The 17,066-nt window shown below is 43.1% G+C and overlaps 1 protein-coding gene across 1 annotated transcript in view; it reads left to right on the top strand.

The window, feature by feature from the left end:
- Positions 1-6,793, top strand: part of rreb1a (ras responsive element binding protein 1a) — a gene marked incomplete at both ends in the record, with an annotated part of 53,474 nt that extends 46,681 nt beyond the window's left edge. The window contains 3 exons of the mRNA XM_079576287.1: positions 2,509-2,636; positions 3,207-3,328; positions 6,385-6,793. Coding sequence (XP_079432413.1) covers positions 2,509-2,636; positions 3,207-3,328; positions 6,385-6,793 — 659 coding nt within the window. The remainder of the gene's footprint in view (positions 1-2,508; positions 2,637-3,206; positions 3,329-6,384) is intronic.
- Between the last annotated feature and the right edge of the window lie 10,273 nt (positions 6,794-17,066).

Genomic DNA, 17,066 nt, shown 5'->3' with positions numbered 1-17,066 from the left:
ACATGCTAGTTTGTGTGAGGTATATCAAACATGCTAGTTTGTGTGAGGTATATCAAACATGCTAGTTTGTGTGAGGTATATCAAACATGCTAGTTTGTGTGTGTGGTATATCAAACATGCTAGTTTGTGTGAGGTATATCAAACATGCTAGTTTGTGTGAGGTATATCAAACATGCTAGTTTGTGTGAGGTAAATCAAACATGCTAGTTTGTGTGTGGTATATCAAACATGCTAGTTTGTGTGAGGTATATCAAACATGCTAGTTTGTGTAAGGTAAATCAAAGATGCTAGTTTGTGTGAGGTATATCAAAGATGCTAGTTTGTGTAAGGTATATCAAACATGCTAGTTTGTGTGAGGTATATCAAACATGCTAGTTTGTGTGTGGTATATCAAACATGCTAGTTTGTGTAAGGTAAATCAAAGATGCTAGTTTGTGTTTGGTATATCAAACATGCTAGTTTGTGTGGGGTATATCAAACATGCTAGTTTGTGTGAGGTATATCAAACATGCTAGTTTGTGTGTGGTATATCAAACATGCTAGTTTGTGTGAGGTATATCAAACATGCTAGTTTGTGTGGGGTATATCAAACATGCTAGTTTGTGTAAGGTAAATCAAAGATGCTAGTTTGTGTGAGGTATATCAAACATGCTAGTTTGTGTGACGTATATCAAAGATGCTAGTTTGTGTAAGGTATATCAAACATGCTAGTTTGTGTGAGGTATATCAAAGATGCTAGTTTGTGTGAGGTATATCAAACATGCTAGTTTGTGTAAGGTATATCAAACATGCTAGTTTGTGTGTGGTATATCAAACATGCTAGTTTGTGTTTGGTATATCAAACATGCTAGTTTGTGTGGGGTATATCAAACATGCTAGTTTGTGTAAGGTATATCAAACATGCTAGTTTGTGTGTGGTATATCAAACATGCTAGTTTGTGTGAGGTAAATCAAACATGCTAGTTTGTGTGAGGTATATCAAACATGCTAGTTTGTGTGAGGTATATCAAACATGCTAGTTTGTGTGAGGTATATCAAACATGCTAGTTTGTGTGAGGTATATCAAACATGCTAGTTTGTGTGTGGTATATCAAACATGCTAGTTTGTGTTTGGTATATCAAACATGCTAGTTTGTGTGGGGTATATCAAACATGCTAGTTTGTGTAAGGTATATCAAACATGCTAGTTTGTGTGTGGTATATCAAACATGCTAGTTTGTGTGAGGTAAATCAAACATGCTAGTTTGTGTGAGGTATATCAAACATGCTAGTTTGTGTGAGGTATATCAAACATGCTAGTTTGTGTGAGGTATATCAAACATGCTAGTTTGTGTGAGGTATATCAAACATGCTAGTTTGTGTGAGGTATATCAAACATGCTAGTTTGTGTGAGGTATATCAAACATGCTAGTTTGTGTAAGGTAAATCAAAGATGCTAGTTTGTGTGAGGTATATCAAACATGCTAGTTTGTGTAAGGTAAATCAAAGATGCTAGTTTGTGTGAGGTATATCAAACATGCTAGTTTGTGTGTGGTATATCAAACATGCTAGTTTGTGTTTGGTATATCAAACATGCTAGTTTGTGTGAGGTATATCAAACATGCTAGTTTGTGTGAGGTATATCAAACATGCTAGTTTGTGTGAGGTATATCAAACATGCTAGTTTGTGTGAGGTATATCAAACATGCTAGTTTGTGTGAGGTATATCAAACATGCTAGTTTGTGTGAGGTATATCAAACATGCTAGTTTGTGTGAGGTATATCAAACATGCTGGTTTGTGTGAGGTATATCAAACATGCTAGTTTGTGTTTGGTATATCAAACATGCTAGTTTGTGTGTGGTATATCAAACATGCTAGTTTGTGTGAGGTATATCAAACATGCTAGTTTGTGTAAGGTATATCAAACATGCTAGTTTGTGTGAGGTATATCAAACATGCTAGTTTGTGTAAGGTAAATCAAAGATGCTAGTTTGTGTTTGGTATATCAAACATGCTAGTTTGTGTGTGGTATATCAAACATGCTAGTTTGTGTGTGGTAAATCAAACATGCTAGTTTGTGTAAGGTATATCAAACATGCTAGTTTGTGTGAGGTATATCAAACATGCTAGTTTGTGTGAGGTATATCAAACATGCTAGTTTGTGTAAGGTAAATCAAACATGCTAGTTTGTGTGAGGTACTACAGGCACATGAGGTCACACACAGGTACTAATACTTCAGATACTGCAGTACTACAGGCACATGAGGTCACACACAGGTACTAGGTTGAGGTCAGTTACGAGGACAGTCACCGGTGAGACACGCCCAAGAGGTCACACAGATAATCTACCTTTGACTCTCCTTGTAACTCACCTCCACTTGTGAGCGCATGATCGTTTTGCTTTTGTCTTCAGGGCCTGTTTAAAGGTGTGGTTCTTGTAAACTCGTTTCTTGTAGTGAACATGTGCGTTTAGTCCTGTAGTTTCTTGTGTCGAAGCCTTTGTAGTGACGATGACCTGGTTCCTCAGGAGAACGTCCGTACCAGTGCTCCACCTGCGAGAGGACCTTCACCCTGAAGCACAGCCTGGTCCGACACCAAAGAATCCACCTCAAACCGCGGTCCGAGGATCTGAGCGACGAGCCGCGCAGCCAGGAGGTCGGCGAGGCAGCCTGCACATCCCAGGAGACCAGTGACCCGACCCGCACACCCCAGGAGGCCGACGAGGCAGTCTGCACAACGCAGGAGGCCGGCGAGGCAGTCTGTAAAACCCAGGAGGCCGGTGACCCAACCTGCACACCCCAGGAGTCCGACGAGGCAGTCTGCACAACGCAGGAGGCCGGCGAGGCAGTCTGTAAAACCCAGGAGGCCGGTGACCCAACCTGCACACCCCAGGAGGCCGACGAGGCAGTCTGCACAACGCAGGAGGCCGGCGAGGCAGTCTGCACAACGCAGGAGGCCGGCGAGGCAGTCTGTAAAACCCAGGAGGCCGGTGACCCGACCCGCACACCCCAGGAGGCCGGTGACCCAACCCGCACACCCCAGGAGGCCGACGAGGCAGTCTGCACAACGCAGGAGGCCGACGAGGCAGTCTGTAAAACGCAGGAGGCCGGTGACCCGACCTGCACACCCGAGGAGGCCAGTGACCCAACCCGCACACCCCAGGAGGCCGGTGACCCAACCCGCACACCCCAGGAGGCCGGTGACCTAACCCGCACACCTCAGGAGGCCGGTGAGGCAGTCTGCAAACTTCAGGAGGCCGCTGACCCAACCCGCACACCCCAGGAGGCCGGTGACCCAACCTGCACACCCCAGGAGGCCGGTGACCCACCCCAGGAGGCCAGTCAGAGGTGGGGGCTGCACGATATTTGTGAATAATAGTTTACGTTATGCATTAGTTTGTCATGTCATATGGTGCAACATTAGGAATAGAGGAAAAAATACTAGTTTGTGTGTGGTATATCAAACATGCTAGTTTGTGTGAGGTATATCAAAGATGCTAGTTTGTGTAAGGTATATCAAACATGCTAGTTTGTGTGAAATATATCAAACATGCTAGTTTGTGTGAGGTATATCAAAGATGCTAGTTTGTGTGTGGTATATCAAACACGCTAGTTTGTGTAAGGTATATCAAACATGCTAGTTTGTGTGTGGTATATCAAACACGCTAGTTTGTGTGAGGTATATCAAACATGCCAGTTTGTGTGAGGTATATCAAACATGCTAGTTTGTGTGAGGTATATCAAAGATGCTAGTTTGTGTGAGGTAAATCAAACATGCTAGTTTGTGTGTGGTATATCAAACATGCCAGTTTGTGTGAGGTATATCAAAGATGCTAGTTTGTGTGAGGTATATCAAAGATGCTAGTTTGTGTGAGGTATATCAAACACGCTAGTTTGTGTGAGGTATATCAAACATGCCAGTTTGTGTGAGGTATATCAAACATGCTAGTTTGCGTGAGGTATATCAAACATGCTAGTTTGTGTGTGGTATATCAAACATGCTAGTTTGTGTGAGGTATATCAAACATGCTAGTTTGTGTGTGGTATATCAAACATGCTAGTTTGTGTGTGGTATATCAAACATGCTAGTTTGTGTGTGGTATATCAAACATGCTAGTTTGTGTGTGGTATATCAAACATGCTAGTTTGTGTGAGGTATATCAAACATGCTAGTTTGTGTGTGGTATATCAAACATGCTAGTTTGTGTGTGGTATATCAAACATGCTAGTTTGTGTGAGGTATATCAAACATGCTAGTTTGTGTGGGGTATATCAAACATGCTAGTTTGTGTGTGGTATATCAAACATGCTAGTTTGTGTGTGGTATATCAAACATGCTAGTTTGTGTGTGGTATATCAAACATGCTAGTTTGTGTGAGGTATATCAAACATGCTAGTTTGTGTGTGGTATATCAAACATGCTAGTTTGTGTGTGGTATATCAAACATGCTAGTTTGTGTGTGGTATATCAAACATGCTAGTTTGTGTGAGGTATATCAAACATGCTAGTTTGTGTGAGGTATATCAAACATACTAGTTTGTGTGTGGTATATCAAACATGCTAGTTTGTGTGTGGTATATCAAACATGCTAGTTTGTGTGAGGTATATCAAACATGCTAGTTTGTGTGTGGTATATCAAACATGCTAGTTTGTGTGTGGTATATCAAACATGCTAGTTTGTGTAAGGTATATCAAACATGCTAGTTTGTGTGAGGTATATCAAACATGCTAGTTTGTGTGTGGTATATCAAACATGCTAGTTTGTGTGTGGTATATCAAACATGCTAGTTTGTGTGTGGTATATCAAACATGCTAGTTTGTGTGAGGTATATCAAACATGCTAGTTTGTGTGAGGTATATCAAACATGCTAGTTTGTGTTTGGTATATCAAACATGCTAGTTTGTGTGAGGTATATCAAACATGCTAGTTTGTGTTTGGTATATCAAACATGCTAGTTTGTGTGAGGTATATCAAACATGCTAGTTTGTGTCTCTCTGTACTCTGGATATAAATGAAAGACGGCTGATTGACAGTGGCATTTTTATTTACACGTAAATTGCTCAAGAAGAGAACAGTAAAAACATGGCCCTAGAGCCGAACGTTTATGTGAAGAAACCAGTGTTTAAGATGCTAGCATGCTACCGGTTAGCATTTAGCTTTAGCCTTGGATACAACATGTGACATAGGTCAGAGCTGCTACTGTAGTATTTCCTGTGTTCATAGATGTGTTTATTGTGTTGAAGCCATTGACAGTTATTTGATGACAGTTGCTAACCGGTAGCATGCTAACGTCTTGTGCAGCTTAAGCACTGACTCAGACTGAGACTCTGTTGACATGACAAATAGTAAAAATCACAGAGAAAGGTTTTCTGTCTTCTCTTTGATGTGTTCATTTAGCCTTCAGAGTGAAGCAGATCTTTAGTAAATCCTGCAGTGGCTCCACAGACACGGATCTGCTGCTCATTTCACATAAACGTGTTTTTACTGTTATCTGCTTGAGCAATGATTACGAGGACATAAAAATGCCACTGTCAGTCACTGTCTTTCATTTTCATCCTGAATCGAGAGTTTGTCACATGTTGTAGTATGTGGTAGTACTGCATTCCTCGGTATTCAAAATGGCCGCCAGAACTATGCGTGATGTCACTGGAAACACATGAATAGCATAATATGCAAAATGAGATGCGTAAAATATACTTAAATGTGTTTAATTTGCAAAGGAAACAGATTAAGGATAAAATATTCTGATGCTTCCGGTGATTTTGATAAAAAGCATAAACTTAAATCATAATTAATGAAACAAAATATCAAGCTTGCATACGTATTTAAATACTTAAGACTCTGCACAGCCCAGAATGTATTTATTTGTTTACTTCTTTTTTTAAATTATTATTATTATTAACATTATTGGCCAATCTAACGCTGATAAATGCCAATATCTCTGTGACTGAAAGTGATGGAGACTTCACGTTTTTTTGCAGTGGAAAGAGCGAAGTCAGAGCTTTAAAACAACTTCCTCCACAAGTGTCACTAAACCGCAGCATTTGTGTTTTTGAGCGCCGACTAGCAGCAGTATGCTAATGCTAACGGCCGCTAATCAAAGCTGGGACCTAAAATAACTGATGGAGCGGAGTATTTATGTTTTTACAGGATCATAGACCAGACTTTTGGAAAAATCTGTCAAAAACATCGGCCGTGCATATCGGTATCGGCCTTACACACGGCCCACATCGTACCCACAACTTAATAAAGTGCGTTTCAGGAAAATGAATGTGGCGATCTTTCAACATGTGTTAGCGTTAGCCTTTAGCTCCAAGGCTAAAACCGCTCCAGTGAAGTAAACTTTCCTGGTCTCTTTGATTGAAGCGTTGGAAATTCACAGTTTTTCCTTGTTTTGTGCAGCTCCAATGAGACGAGCGTCCAGGAAGCGCCGACCAATGAGGAGGCGGCGGCGGCGGCGGTGAGCGAGGAGGGACCCGCGGCCACGCCCACAGAGAACCAGGCCGAGGCGGGAGCAGAGGAGCCACAGAAGAACTCCGAACCTGACGCCAAACCAGCTCCGGATGAATCTCCCGCAAACGTGGAAACGACTTTGGAAATCGCAGAGAGCGGAGCGGGAATCGCGAATGTGGAACCTCACGAGGCTCCGACTGAGGAGAAACCGGAAGAAAACGGCGTCGAAGGCGAAGCTCCAGAGTCCGCCCCGGAAACAGGGGGCAGCGCGGCCGACCGTGCCCAGGCAGAGGGCCTCGAGGCTGGGCAGACGCCGCCGGAGGAGCCCCCCCCCGCCCTGGAGCCTTCAGCCGAATAACGCACTCACTACTCCTTTTAGATCCACACATTCATGTCTGAAAACGAGGATTCTGCCAGTTTCGGCGGAACTAAAATGGACCTAAACACAAACCAAAGCTGGACGTAAATTTCAAAACATAAATTTGAGACACGGGGCAGATTTCTCTCGTGTCCAACTGTAGTTTAGTCATTTTTTTTGCATTTACCAAACCGTACGTATGATTTGAAAACATGTCACTTAACATTATGCAAAAACCTTTATGATTTAAAAACCTACAAAGTCTTGAAAACAACCAAATTCAAAAACCGCTTTGCACTTTGAATAGAAAGTGGTGCTACTTCCACAGACGCTAACGTTGTGTAAAGTCCGAAAACCGAAACGGTAAATCGATTTAGTCGGCATTATGAGTTGGTAATCCCGGCCATTTCCCCCACACACTTTTTTAGGAGCTCTTCCGTTTCCTGGAAAGGCCTGCGGGTCCTGAACATGACTGGAAAACAAAGAGCTATGGATTTTCGCCTCCTCCCGCGAAAACAATGAACTACTAATGAAAACTAGCTTCTCGTTTTTAAAGGGAGTAGTGACGGCGACGCTCCGGTGCCAAACGGAGCCAACGGACGCTGCGAAAAATCACTGATCATTTTCCTTGAAGTGCCTTAAACTACTACAAGCCCTGATGTTTTCGGAGGAGAAACTTTTATAGCTTTTTATCTAATTTTTTGTTTTGTTTTTTTTGGAGTCGGGGGGAATATCTCTATAAATATTCAGCAATAAATGATTCGAATTAATGATGTTCTAGGATTTTTTTTTTGTGTTTTTTTTGAGAATGGAATGATCTGAGAGACTTTGGAACTTTAATTATATTTAAATGAGCGGAGTGTTTTCACGGACGTTTCCGCCGCTTTCGTAACTGGAAAAAAAAAACGCCGGGGACTTTCGCGGCTCCAAACGGACTCCCCCCCCCCCTTTTTGGACTGAATTTCGTCGGATCTCTTCCTCGTTTTCCTTTTGGACGAGATTATTTTTTTCCGTGTGTGATTTCATTTTTTTTCTTTTTTTTTTTTTTTGGGTGGTGGAAATATCTTTAGTTTAATCGATTTTTAAAGAGAACAAATGTGTGCGCATGGACCCGACTAACGATATCTCAACGTAGTATTTTTTTTTACCTCAGTAATCTCTGCTTTAAAATCCTGTGTCTTCCGATTCCAGGCTAAGCTGAAGTGCGCTAGCCGTTTGCCAAGGAGCTAACAGCGCTAACAGAGCTAACTTTTCGTGCTGAACGTATTTTTCTAATGAGTAAAAAAAAAAAAAACGAAGGGCTTTTTCTAATCTAGACATTCATGCCTTTACGACGGGAAGGGCCCGGGCGTCTGTGTTCACCAGCGGAAAGTCACCTTTGGTTTGATAAATTGTCAAAGCGAGTATTAAGATCGTATTGTTTCACTTAAATAAAAGGGCTAAAGCTAAAGCTAGTTACAGGAACTCATTGTAACTTCACAAATTCGTTATAAAAAATATCCAAGTATTTATTCACGGAAACTTTTAAAAGCCAAAACACAGTATTGGAATTTATTTGTGTCTGTTTTGTCCTCGTTATCCAGAGTGTTGTTGATTTCTGGAGATTTATGTTTGTTTTAATTCATCCAGTGCTTATATTTGAAGAGTTTAGAGGTGCTAGGCTAATGCTAGGCTAGTGCACGTCTATGGTAACTAGTAGCCTGCATTAAAAACAGTCTGACCCGAGCACCAGACTAACCATATAAACGTCTGTGTGACTGAATAATGTTTAAAAGAACTTATATGTGAGCAGCATTAGCTTCCTTGTTGTAGCGACGCGGCGGTGGAGTGATCTACTCGGCTACCGGATCTACATTTGTTTGTTTACCATCACTACACGTGGAGCTTTCTACAAATCAGATATGGCAACGTTTGGAGAAAGAGGTGTTTAATGCAGGCTATGAGTTACCATAGACATGCACTAGCCTAGCACTAGCCTAGCACTAGCCTAGCACCACAAAACTCTGTGTTAAAAAACATATATATCTCCAGAAATCCCTCTGTAAAACTAGGAAATGAGGCCCTATGTGAAATATCCTTAAACATCCCTTTTAAAGTATTTCGACACATATTTTTTCCACGTAACTACGAAGCTTCAAAAGTTGACAATTTACCAAACCGTTGAAATGTAAACATATCTCTAACAGCCAAATCCTTCAGTGTTTTCAGCACAAACAAAGCACAACTTTATCGTATTTTTACAGCGAATTCTCGTATTTTTTCTACTAAAATAAACCAGCACTGTCTCCGGATTCTCTCGCGTTTACGACAATCACGTTTTACGAAGAAGAAGAAGAAGAAGAAGAAGTACCGATCGTTCTTACGTTTGAACTCCGGCGAGGGCTGAACGTTTATGAAAGGATGATTTTTTGGGGGGGAAAATGTTCGTGTCTGTTGTTTGTTTGTTTTTTTCTCTCTTTGTTTTAATCCATTAACCTCAAACTGATCGAACCTCAGCGTCTGAAGCCGATGTGGAAATAAACAGACTTATCAAATACAGTGGTGTCGGAGGCCTGTGGCTGCTTTCTACTGGGACTAACGACTAACTATTACTGCAACTACTACTTTTACTACTACTTCAGTAAAACGCCAGAGGAGGGAAGAAGAGAGCTCCTTGTACTGAGTCACTTTGGGCTGATTCGTGTGAGATTATGGGACAAAAACTGGCCGTAAAATCACCCACTTTGCCAAAAATTCACTTCGCATGAAAAACAAAGTGTCACACAGTGTTAATTTTAGTCAAAGTTATATTTTTGTGACTGAAATTGGACTAAAACTAAGCTAAAAGTATTTTCATGAGACTAAAACTGTGTGTAAAATGTCCAGATGTTTTTGTCGACTAAAATAAGACTCAATAAAAATGAAAAGGAGAGACTAAAACCATCCAAACTGAGCGTCTGAAACATCCTCTGCAGAAGGAGCAGTTTAAGATCATTTAAGATATTTTTTTGACTAAAATTGAACTACGTTTTCGTCAAAAGTCTAAGACACGTTGTCAAAATGAACACTGATTTTTGGCCTGATCACAGAAACGACTCTTACAAATCACGTCGATCCATTTTTGTTTCTGGTGTCGGTCATTTTGTTTAATAGTTTAGGCAGATTCTTCTTAAATAAAACTGAGCCGCCTCTACAGCAAATTCTACAGTTTTTACATCGTTATAAAATTATATAAATACTACATTCACACACACACAGAATGTTCTAATCTGCAGATGGAGCGAAAAAAATGAAAAACGTATAGACTTCATCGGTGACATCATCAGTGACATCAGCTGGAGGCAGGAAGTGATCGAGAGAAATAAGATTAAAGTAAAACTATCGATTATAAGTGTGAAACTACGACTAAAACATGTCCTGGAACAAGAGGAACGACATTCGAAAAAATAATCTGATATTTCCAACAACGGTTAGACGTTTGTTTATTGTTACTATGACAACACCTGCAATGGAATGGCTTCCCGCCTCCAGCCAAACCCACAATGTTCACACACGATTAAAGGGTTTATAGATACAGACACATCTCGTCAAAGGAAGGGGGCGTGGCCTCGCAGAGGGGGAAATAGAATCTTTTGGGAAACACAATTTTCTGGTGGAATATCAACTTATTTTTCACATAAATAAAGTCAAGTGTAAATCGGGCCCATTTGGATATTTTCTCACAGCAGATTGTTCAGTAGAAGTGAAAAAACGGCAGTTGTAGCTCGCGCTAGCTAACCGTTAGCATTAGCCCGATGCTAACATGTAGCATCATGTTAGCATTCTCCGTTTTTTTATGTATTTATGGGATGTTGAACCACTTTGCTCCTCCCCATGTCTTTGAAAATAAAGATACAGTGTTTGTTACAGTAGTTTTTGAATAATTAGAGAAAATTTACATTTTTTCAAAATTGTTTTCCCCTTAACTGTTTTCAAACATGACCATATATGGGAGATTCTAGAGATCTCTGGAATCTCCTATATATGGTCATGTTTGAAAACCATTTGGAGAAAAATCTAAACTTTCTCTATTAATCAAAAAAACAACTTTAACAAATGCTGAATTATGAATATAGTTTCTACTAAATAAAGATACAAAGACATGGAGCAAAGTGGTTCAACAGCCCATAAATACATGAATAACGGAGAATGCTAACATGATGCCACATGTTAGTGTCGTGCTAATGCTAACGCCAGGTAGCGCTCGTTATGACTGCCGTTTTTTCACTTCTTCTGAACAATCTGCTGTGAGAAAAACGGCTAAAAAGAGCAAAAAACTGTTTCCTGAAAGATTCTATTTCTCTATTTGCTATGACGAGGTGCAGTCTGCATCTATATCCTGATCTTTTTTTTTGACATAAACTTGCTTGTCGCTAAAATGTAAAGGAAAAAAAAGATTTTCTGATGTTAAAGGGACCATACGGGACTATTTTCCTCCTACATGTTCCTCCATGTCCTCATGTGTAGAACGAGCTCAGACCTCAGCTCTAAAATCCTGCACGAGCTTAATATAGAAGCTGCAGTTACGTTTCAGACCTGAGGTGGCAGCAGTGAGTATAAAATGACCAACTTACGTCTAGTCCCTTTGTGTCAGTTTCACCTGTAAACTCCTGGCGACCCCTTTTGTTGAAAACCGACGTCTTAAAAAACATTTTCCAGACGATTTTTGAAAATGCAAACAAAAGAAAACATCCCAAAAAGTATCAATAGTAAAAAAATAAATCTGTATTATTCTGTTTTTACACAATAACCACTAAAGTGTCTCTCTCTCCTAACAAATCACTAAAAACTTCAAACTGATTCCTCATAAGGAGCCTCTCTCTCTCTCTCTCTCTGTCAAAACGCCGATCTCACCGTTAGCCAGTGTTAGCATTAGCGAGTGCTAGCCCGCGTTAGCATTAGCCGTTCGTTCCTGGATGATTTTAAACCTATTTATTTGTTCTGTCCGAGCTGTGTTGGGTTTTTTTTTTTTCTTTTTTGGTTCGTGTGGGGGTTTTTTCTTCCTGAAACAAAGCCATGTGTGAATAAAAAATCTTGACTTCTGAAGCTTTAATTCCGTTTGGGGTCGTTTTGTTTTGTTTTCTGTATAAACTGTGAAGTGTGCAGTTTAAAAGAGTGCGTTTAGCTAGGTTTTTTTTCCTTCTTTTTTTTGTGCATGTTTTTCTCCCTCTAATTTCTTTAATAACTCTATCATTTCTTTGTCGTATATATATCGATCTATATATGAGTTCACTTTCATCATCGCGCTCAGGGGTATTTCAGAATCCATCATACACAAGAACTACATGTTTTCTGCAGAGTTTTCTTTGGGTTTTTAAAGTGCATGTGACAGGTTTGGCCACGGCGTCAACGCGGAATCGACCCGGCTTTCTATTTCCCCGGGTTAATCACATTTGCGTGACGTTTATTAGTGGAAACGACGAGGTAAACATTCCATAACTGTCGCTGTGAAGTTCTGTCCTTGGGATAATGTGGAGATCCTCCCTTTGTCACTTGTTCATGAGGTTCTCAGACTTTTCGGTTCAACCTCAGCCAATATTTTACCTTTAGGTCGAGATTTAGATCAAACCGGGACTTGTGCAGATATAGCAGTGAGTCCGTTTTAATCCCCAAGGCTTTCACGTGTGCATGAATATCTCCAAGTAAACTGAGTAAACTCTGAGAACCTCGGCTCGAAAACGTACAGATCTGGCTTTCGTGAGGAAACCTGTCAGATGCACTTTGCGGCGGGTCGGAGGCGTCACTACATGAGCACAGACTGTGAAAGACTTAACGCGGTGTGTTAGAATCCCAGCATTAACGCAGATCTCAAACCCGTTCATCCATGTCGTGTTTTTTTCCAGTTTCTTTTCTCCGTAACTTTGCAGAATTCTCCTGTTCAGTGTTTCACGTCGTTCTGTATCGAGTCAAACTGCAATAAAGATCATCATGGAGGTGTCAAACCCGTCTGCGCTTCGTTATTGTCAAACCACGGAGACGATGTGGACTTTAGGAGGCGGAAAACACAGCGTCTTCTGGTAACTGAGGCTTTGAGATGGTGCAGAGGTACAAATATCTGGGTTCATCTGGAGCAGAAACTGGACTGGAGCGTACACGAAAGGACAGAGCAGACTTTTCTTCTTCAGGAAACTAGAATCCTGTTACTGTTTGGTTCTTTTAGTCAGACAGAAGGTTTGTTTACCTGCTTTACTAGTTTCCATCACTTCCTGTGCTCCTCCTCAGAAGCGCCCCCTTGTGGTGGAGGTGACGTGTCGTAGCAGCTTGCATGGATTTTCCAGTCAGTAGGAAGAGCAGCTTACGCCCCCTACTGACTGATGCCTTCTCCAGGATGGTTGGTGCACGTTTCCTAAACTCAAGCACTGCAAGAACATCTCAAAGTTTGGGCATCTCTGCTGAGACTGCTGCCCCCGCGACCCGGCCCCGGATAAAGCGGAAGAAAATGGATGGATGGATGGATGGATGGATGGATAGATGGTGTCTGTCCGTGATTTCCATTAGATGTTTGGACCAGAATTACACAACATATAAAACAGATTTGAACAGGGCCGCCAGGGTGCAGCCAGAGTCTTGCAGGTCCTGTGTATCTGCCACAAAAATATATCAATAACCCTTGGATTTTGCCATGTTTATCTTATCTTCTACCTTCTCTTGAGTTTAACATGTCCAAGGAAAATGGATAACTTAACTCTCTAATCCAGCAAAGAGGAGCCAACATCTTCTGTATGCAAGAATCCTGGATTGTGGACATGCTAGGCCGCCCCCAGGTATACATGACCAAACAGCATCTAGATCATTCCTGGGGGTTGTGAATCTTTTGATGATAATACTTCTGGCTGGTGATGTTGAGCAAAACCCTGGACCTGTTTTAAGTCCTGTGCGACAGCTACAGCAGTTCCCTGGGCTAATTCCACCACTACTGCTACCTGGGCTACAGCAGCTCCCTGGGCTAATTCCACCACCTCCACTGCTACCTGGGCTACAGCAGCTCCCTGGGCTAACACCTCCACTGCTACCTGGGCTACAGCAGCTCCCTGGGCCAACACCACCACCTCCACTGCTACCTGGGCTACAGCAGCTCCCTGGGCTAATTCCACTACCACTGCTACCTGGGCTACAGCAGCTCCCTGGGCTAACACCACCACCTCCACTGCTACCTGGGCTACAGCAGCTCCCTGGGCTAATTCCACCACCACTGCTACCTGGGCTGCAGCAGCTCCCTGGGCTAACACCACCACCTCCACTGCTACCTGGGCTACAGCAGCTCCCTGGGCTAACACCACCACCTCCACTGCTACCTGGGCTACAGCAGCTCCCTGGGCTAATTCCACCTCCACAACTACCTGGGCTACAGCAGCTCCCTGGGCTAACACCACCACCTCCACTGCTACCTGGGCTACAGCAGCTCCCTGGGCTAATTCCACCTCCACTACTACCTGGGCTGCAGCAGCTCCCTGGGCTAACACCACCACCTCCACTGCTACCTGGGCTACAGCAGCTCCCTGGGCTAATTCCACCTCCACTGCTACCTGGGCTACAGCAGCTCCCTGGGCTAATTCCACCTCCACTGCTACCTGGGCTACAGCAGCTCCCTGGGCTAATTCCACCTCCACTGCTACCTGGGCTACAGCAGCTCCCTGGGCTAACACCACCACCACCACTGCTACCTGGGCTACAGCAGCTCCCTGGGCTAACACCACCACCACCACTGCTACCTGGGCTACAGCAGCTCCCTGGGCTAACACCTCCACTGCTACCTGGGCTGCAGCAGCTCCCTGGGCTAATTCCACCACCACCTCCACTGCTACCTGGGCTACAGCAGCTCCCTGGGCTAACACCACCACCACCACTGCTACCTGGGCTACAGCAGCTCCCTGGGCTAACACCACCACTGCTACCTGGGCTGCAGCAGCTCCCTGGGCTAATTCCACCACCACCTCCACTGCTACCTGGGCTGCAGCAGCTCCCTGGGCTAATTCCACCTCCACTGCTACCTGGGCTACAGCAGCTCCCTGGGCTAACACCACCACTGCTACCTGGGCTACAGCAGCTCCCTGGGCTAACACCACCACTGCTACCTGGGCTACAGCAGCTCCCTGGGCTAACACCACCACTGCTACCTGGGCTGCAGCAGCTCCCTGGGCTAATTCCACCTCCACAGCTACCTGGGCTACAGCAGCTCCCTGGGCTAACACCACCACCACCACTGCTACCTGGGCTACAGCAGCTCCCTGGGCTAACACCACCACTGCTACCTGGGCTGCAGCAGCTCCCTGGGCTAATTCCACCACCACCTCCACTGCTACCTGGGCTGCAGCAGCTCCCTGGGCTAATTCCACCACCACCTCCACTGCTACCTGGGCTGCAGCAGCTCCCTGGGCTAATTCCACCACCACCTCCACTGCTACCTGGGCTGCAGCAGCTCCCTGGGCTAACACCTCCACTACTACCTGGGCTGCAGCAGCTCCCTGGGCTAACACCACCACTGCTACCTGGGCTGCAGCAGCAGTGAGGGAAAGCACAAGTCTCCCTACATTCAGGAGTCATTTAAAAGTGTGGCTGAGGGGCACACAAACATGTGATCATGTTTAGTTAATCATGATAGTTAGTGATACAATTATCAGTGTAATACGGGTTGTGCAATAAGAGTCCGATAACATGGGTCTGGCAATAGGGGTCAGTGTAATGCGGGTCAGTGTAATACAGAATGGTGCAATATGGGTCAGTGCAATATCAGGTCTGTCAGGGTATGTGCAATATAGTCGATGCATTTACTATTTTCTATATTCTCCTCTGTCCACTCTTGTTATTGTTATTTGTTTTAACATGATGTGATCACTGTTCTCATCCCTGTCTCTCTGTATATAGTCTGTACATAGTGTGTATATAGTGTCTCTGTATGTTTTTACTAACTCGTGTGTAACATCAACCTGCCAGGGCGTCTGCAGATGGAAATTAGCCTAAGGCTATAATCTGGCATATTTACACTTGTAAAAATGTTCATTAATATGTAAATAAAATAAAATAAAAATAAAATAAAAAAGATTTTAAACAAACTTGATACAGGCTAGCCAACCTAGAAACACTAACATGTTGGTGTGGATCCAACCCACAAGGAAGGTTCACAGGCCATGCGAGGATGTCCCATTGTCCTCCATTCATTTGTCTATAAGCTGTTGTAAATGAAGAATCTTGAAAGGTCAATTCTAAGAAATTCCCAAAGTTTCCCAAAGGACAGACACACTAATGTAGCTTGAGTTACCCTATAGAACATGTTTCTGTATAAAATGTAACCTTATTTTACCTTTCTGGGTCAACCTTTTGGAAAATAGACAGAAGTTCATGTGTTAGTTGGTACCCCTAAATCTCAATGGATTTCCACAAAACTTTGCAAAAGTCATTTGTATATGAATAGGAACAAAATGCAATGCCAGCCAAATTGATATTTTGCAATTAAAATTTCACAATTTTATTTTCATGTTAATTTGATGCACCCTAACAGACAGTTCAGATCCAGGACTCAGTCCAAACCCTGGAAACAGCGGCTCAGTGAAGGAGGAGTTGAACGTGTGGAGATGGATCAGATCATCACCCTTTCTGTAAAAGGACAGAACTCCAGCCTCAGAGTCCAGGAACACGGCCACTCTGCCTGCTGAGGACGCTGAACGACGTCTCACAGTCATTCCACGTGACTCTGCACGTTGTTGTTTTATTTCATGTTCTGAGGGCCAGAAAGAGGAGAGTCGCGTTTCTCTCTTGTTGTGAAGAAATGAGCATCGTCCATAGTTAATCCTCAGACTCCAGGACTGATCTTTGTCTCCAAACCTACTCTCTTCACTGTCTCCTCTGTGTCTGATTCCTCTGTAACTCACTGCTATATCAATGTTATACCCGCTCCAGTCGACCTCCCAGTAACAGCGCCCCCTCAGGCCAGTGGAGCTCAGGACCTGATACAGGTCTGTGAACCTGTCCTCATGATCTGAAGACAGCAGGTTCATCTCCAAACAGCTCACAGTCCGTCTGTCCTCAGACAGAAGGAGGTCTCTGTGAACTGTGTTTGGATCTAGAGAGACGTCACAGGAATCTGAAACACACAAACATCTAACTATCTGTGACAGAAATATGATATAATATCTCATCTATAAAACAGTACTCACACTTCCTCAGACCTGGGACCATGAACTGTTGTCCAGCAGGATCCAGCCTGAAACACACCAGTCCAGTTTACTGCTTAAAGACCAGACCAGGACCAGAGGGG

The sequence above is a fragment of the Gobius niger genome (assembly GCF_951799975.1).
Source record: "Gobius niger genome assembly, chromosome: 18".
NCBI classification, from domain to species: domain Eukaryota; kingdom Metazoa; phylum Chordata; class Actinopteri; order Gobiiformes; family Gobiidae; genus Gobius; species Gobius niger.
This window is presented reverse-complemented; position numbering and strand designations above follow the sequence as displayed.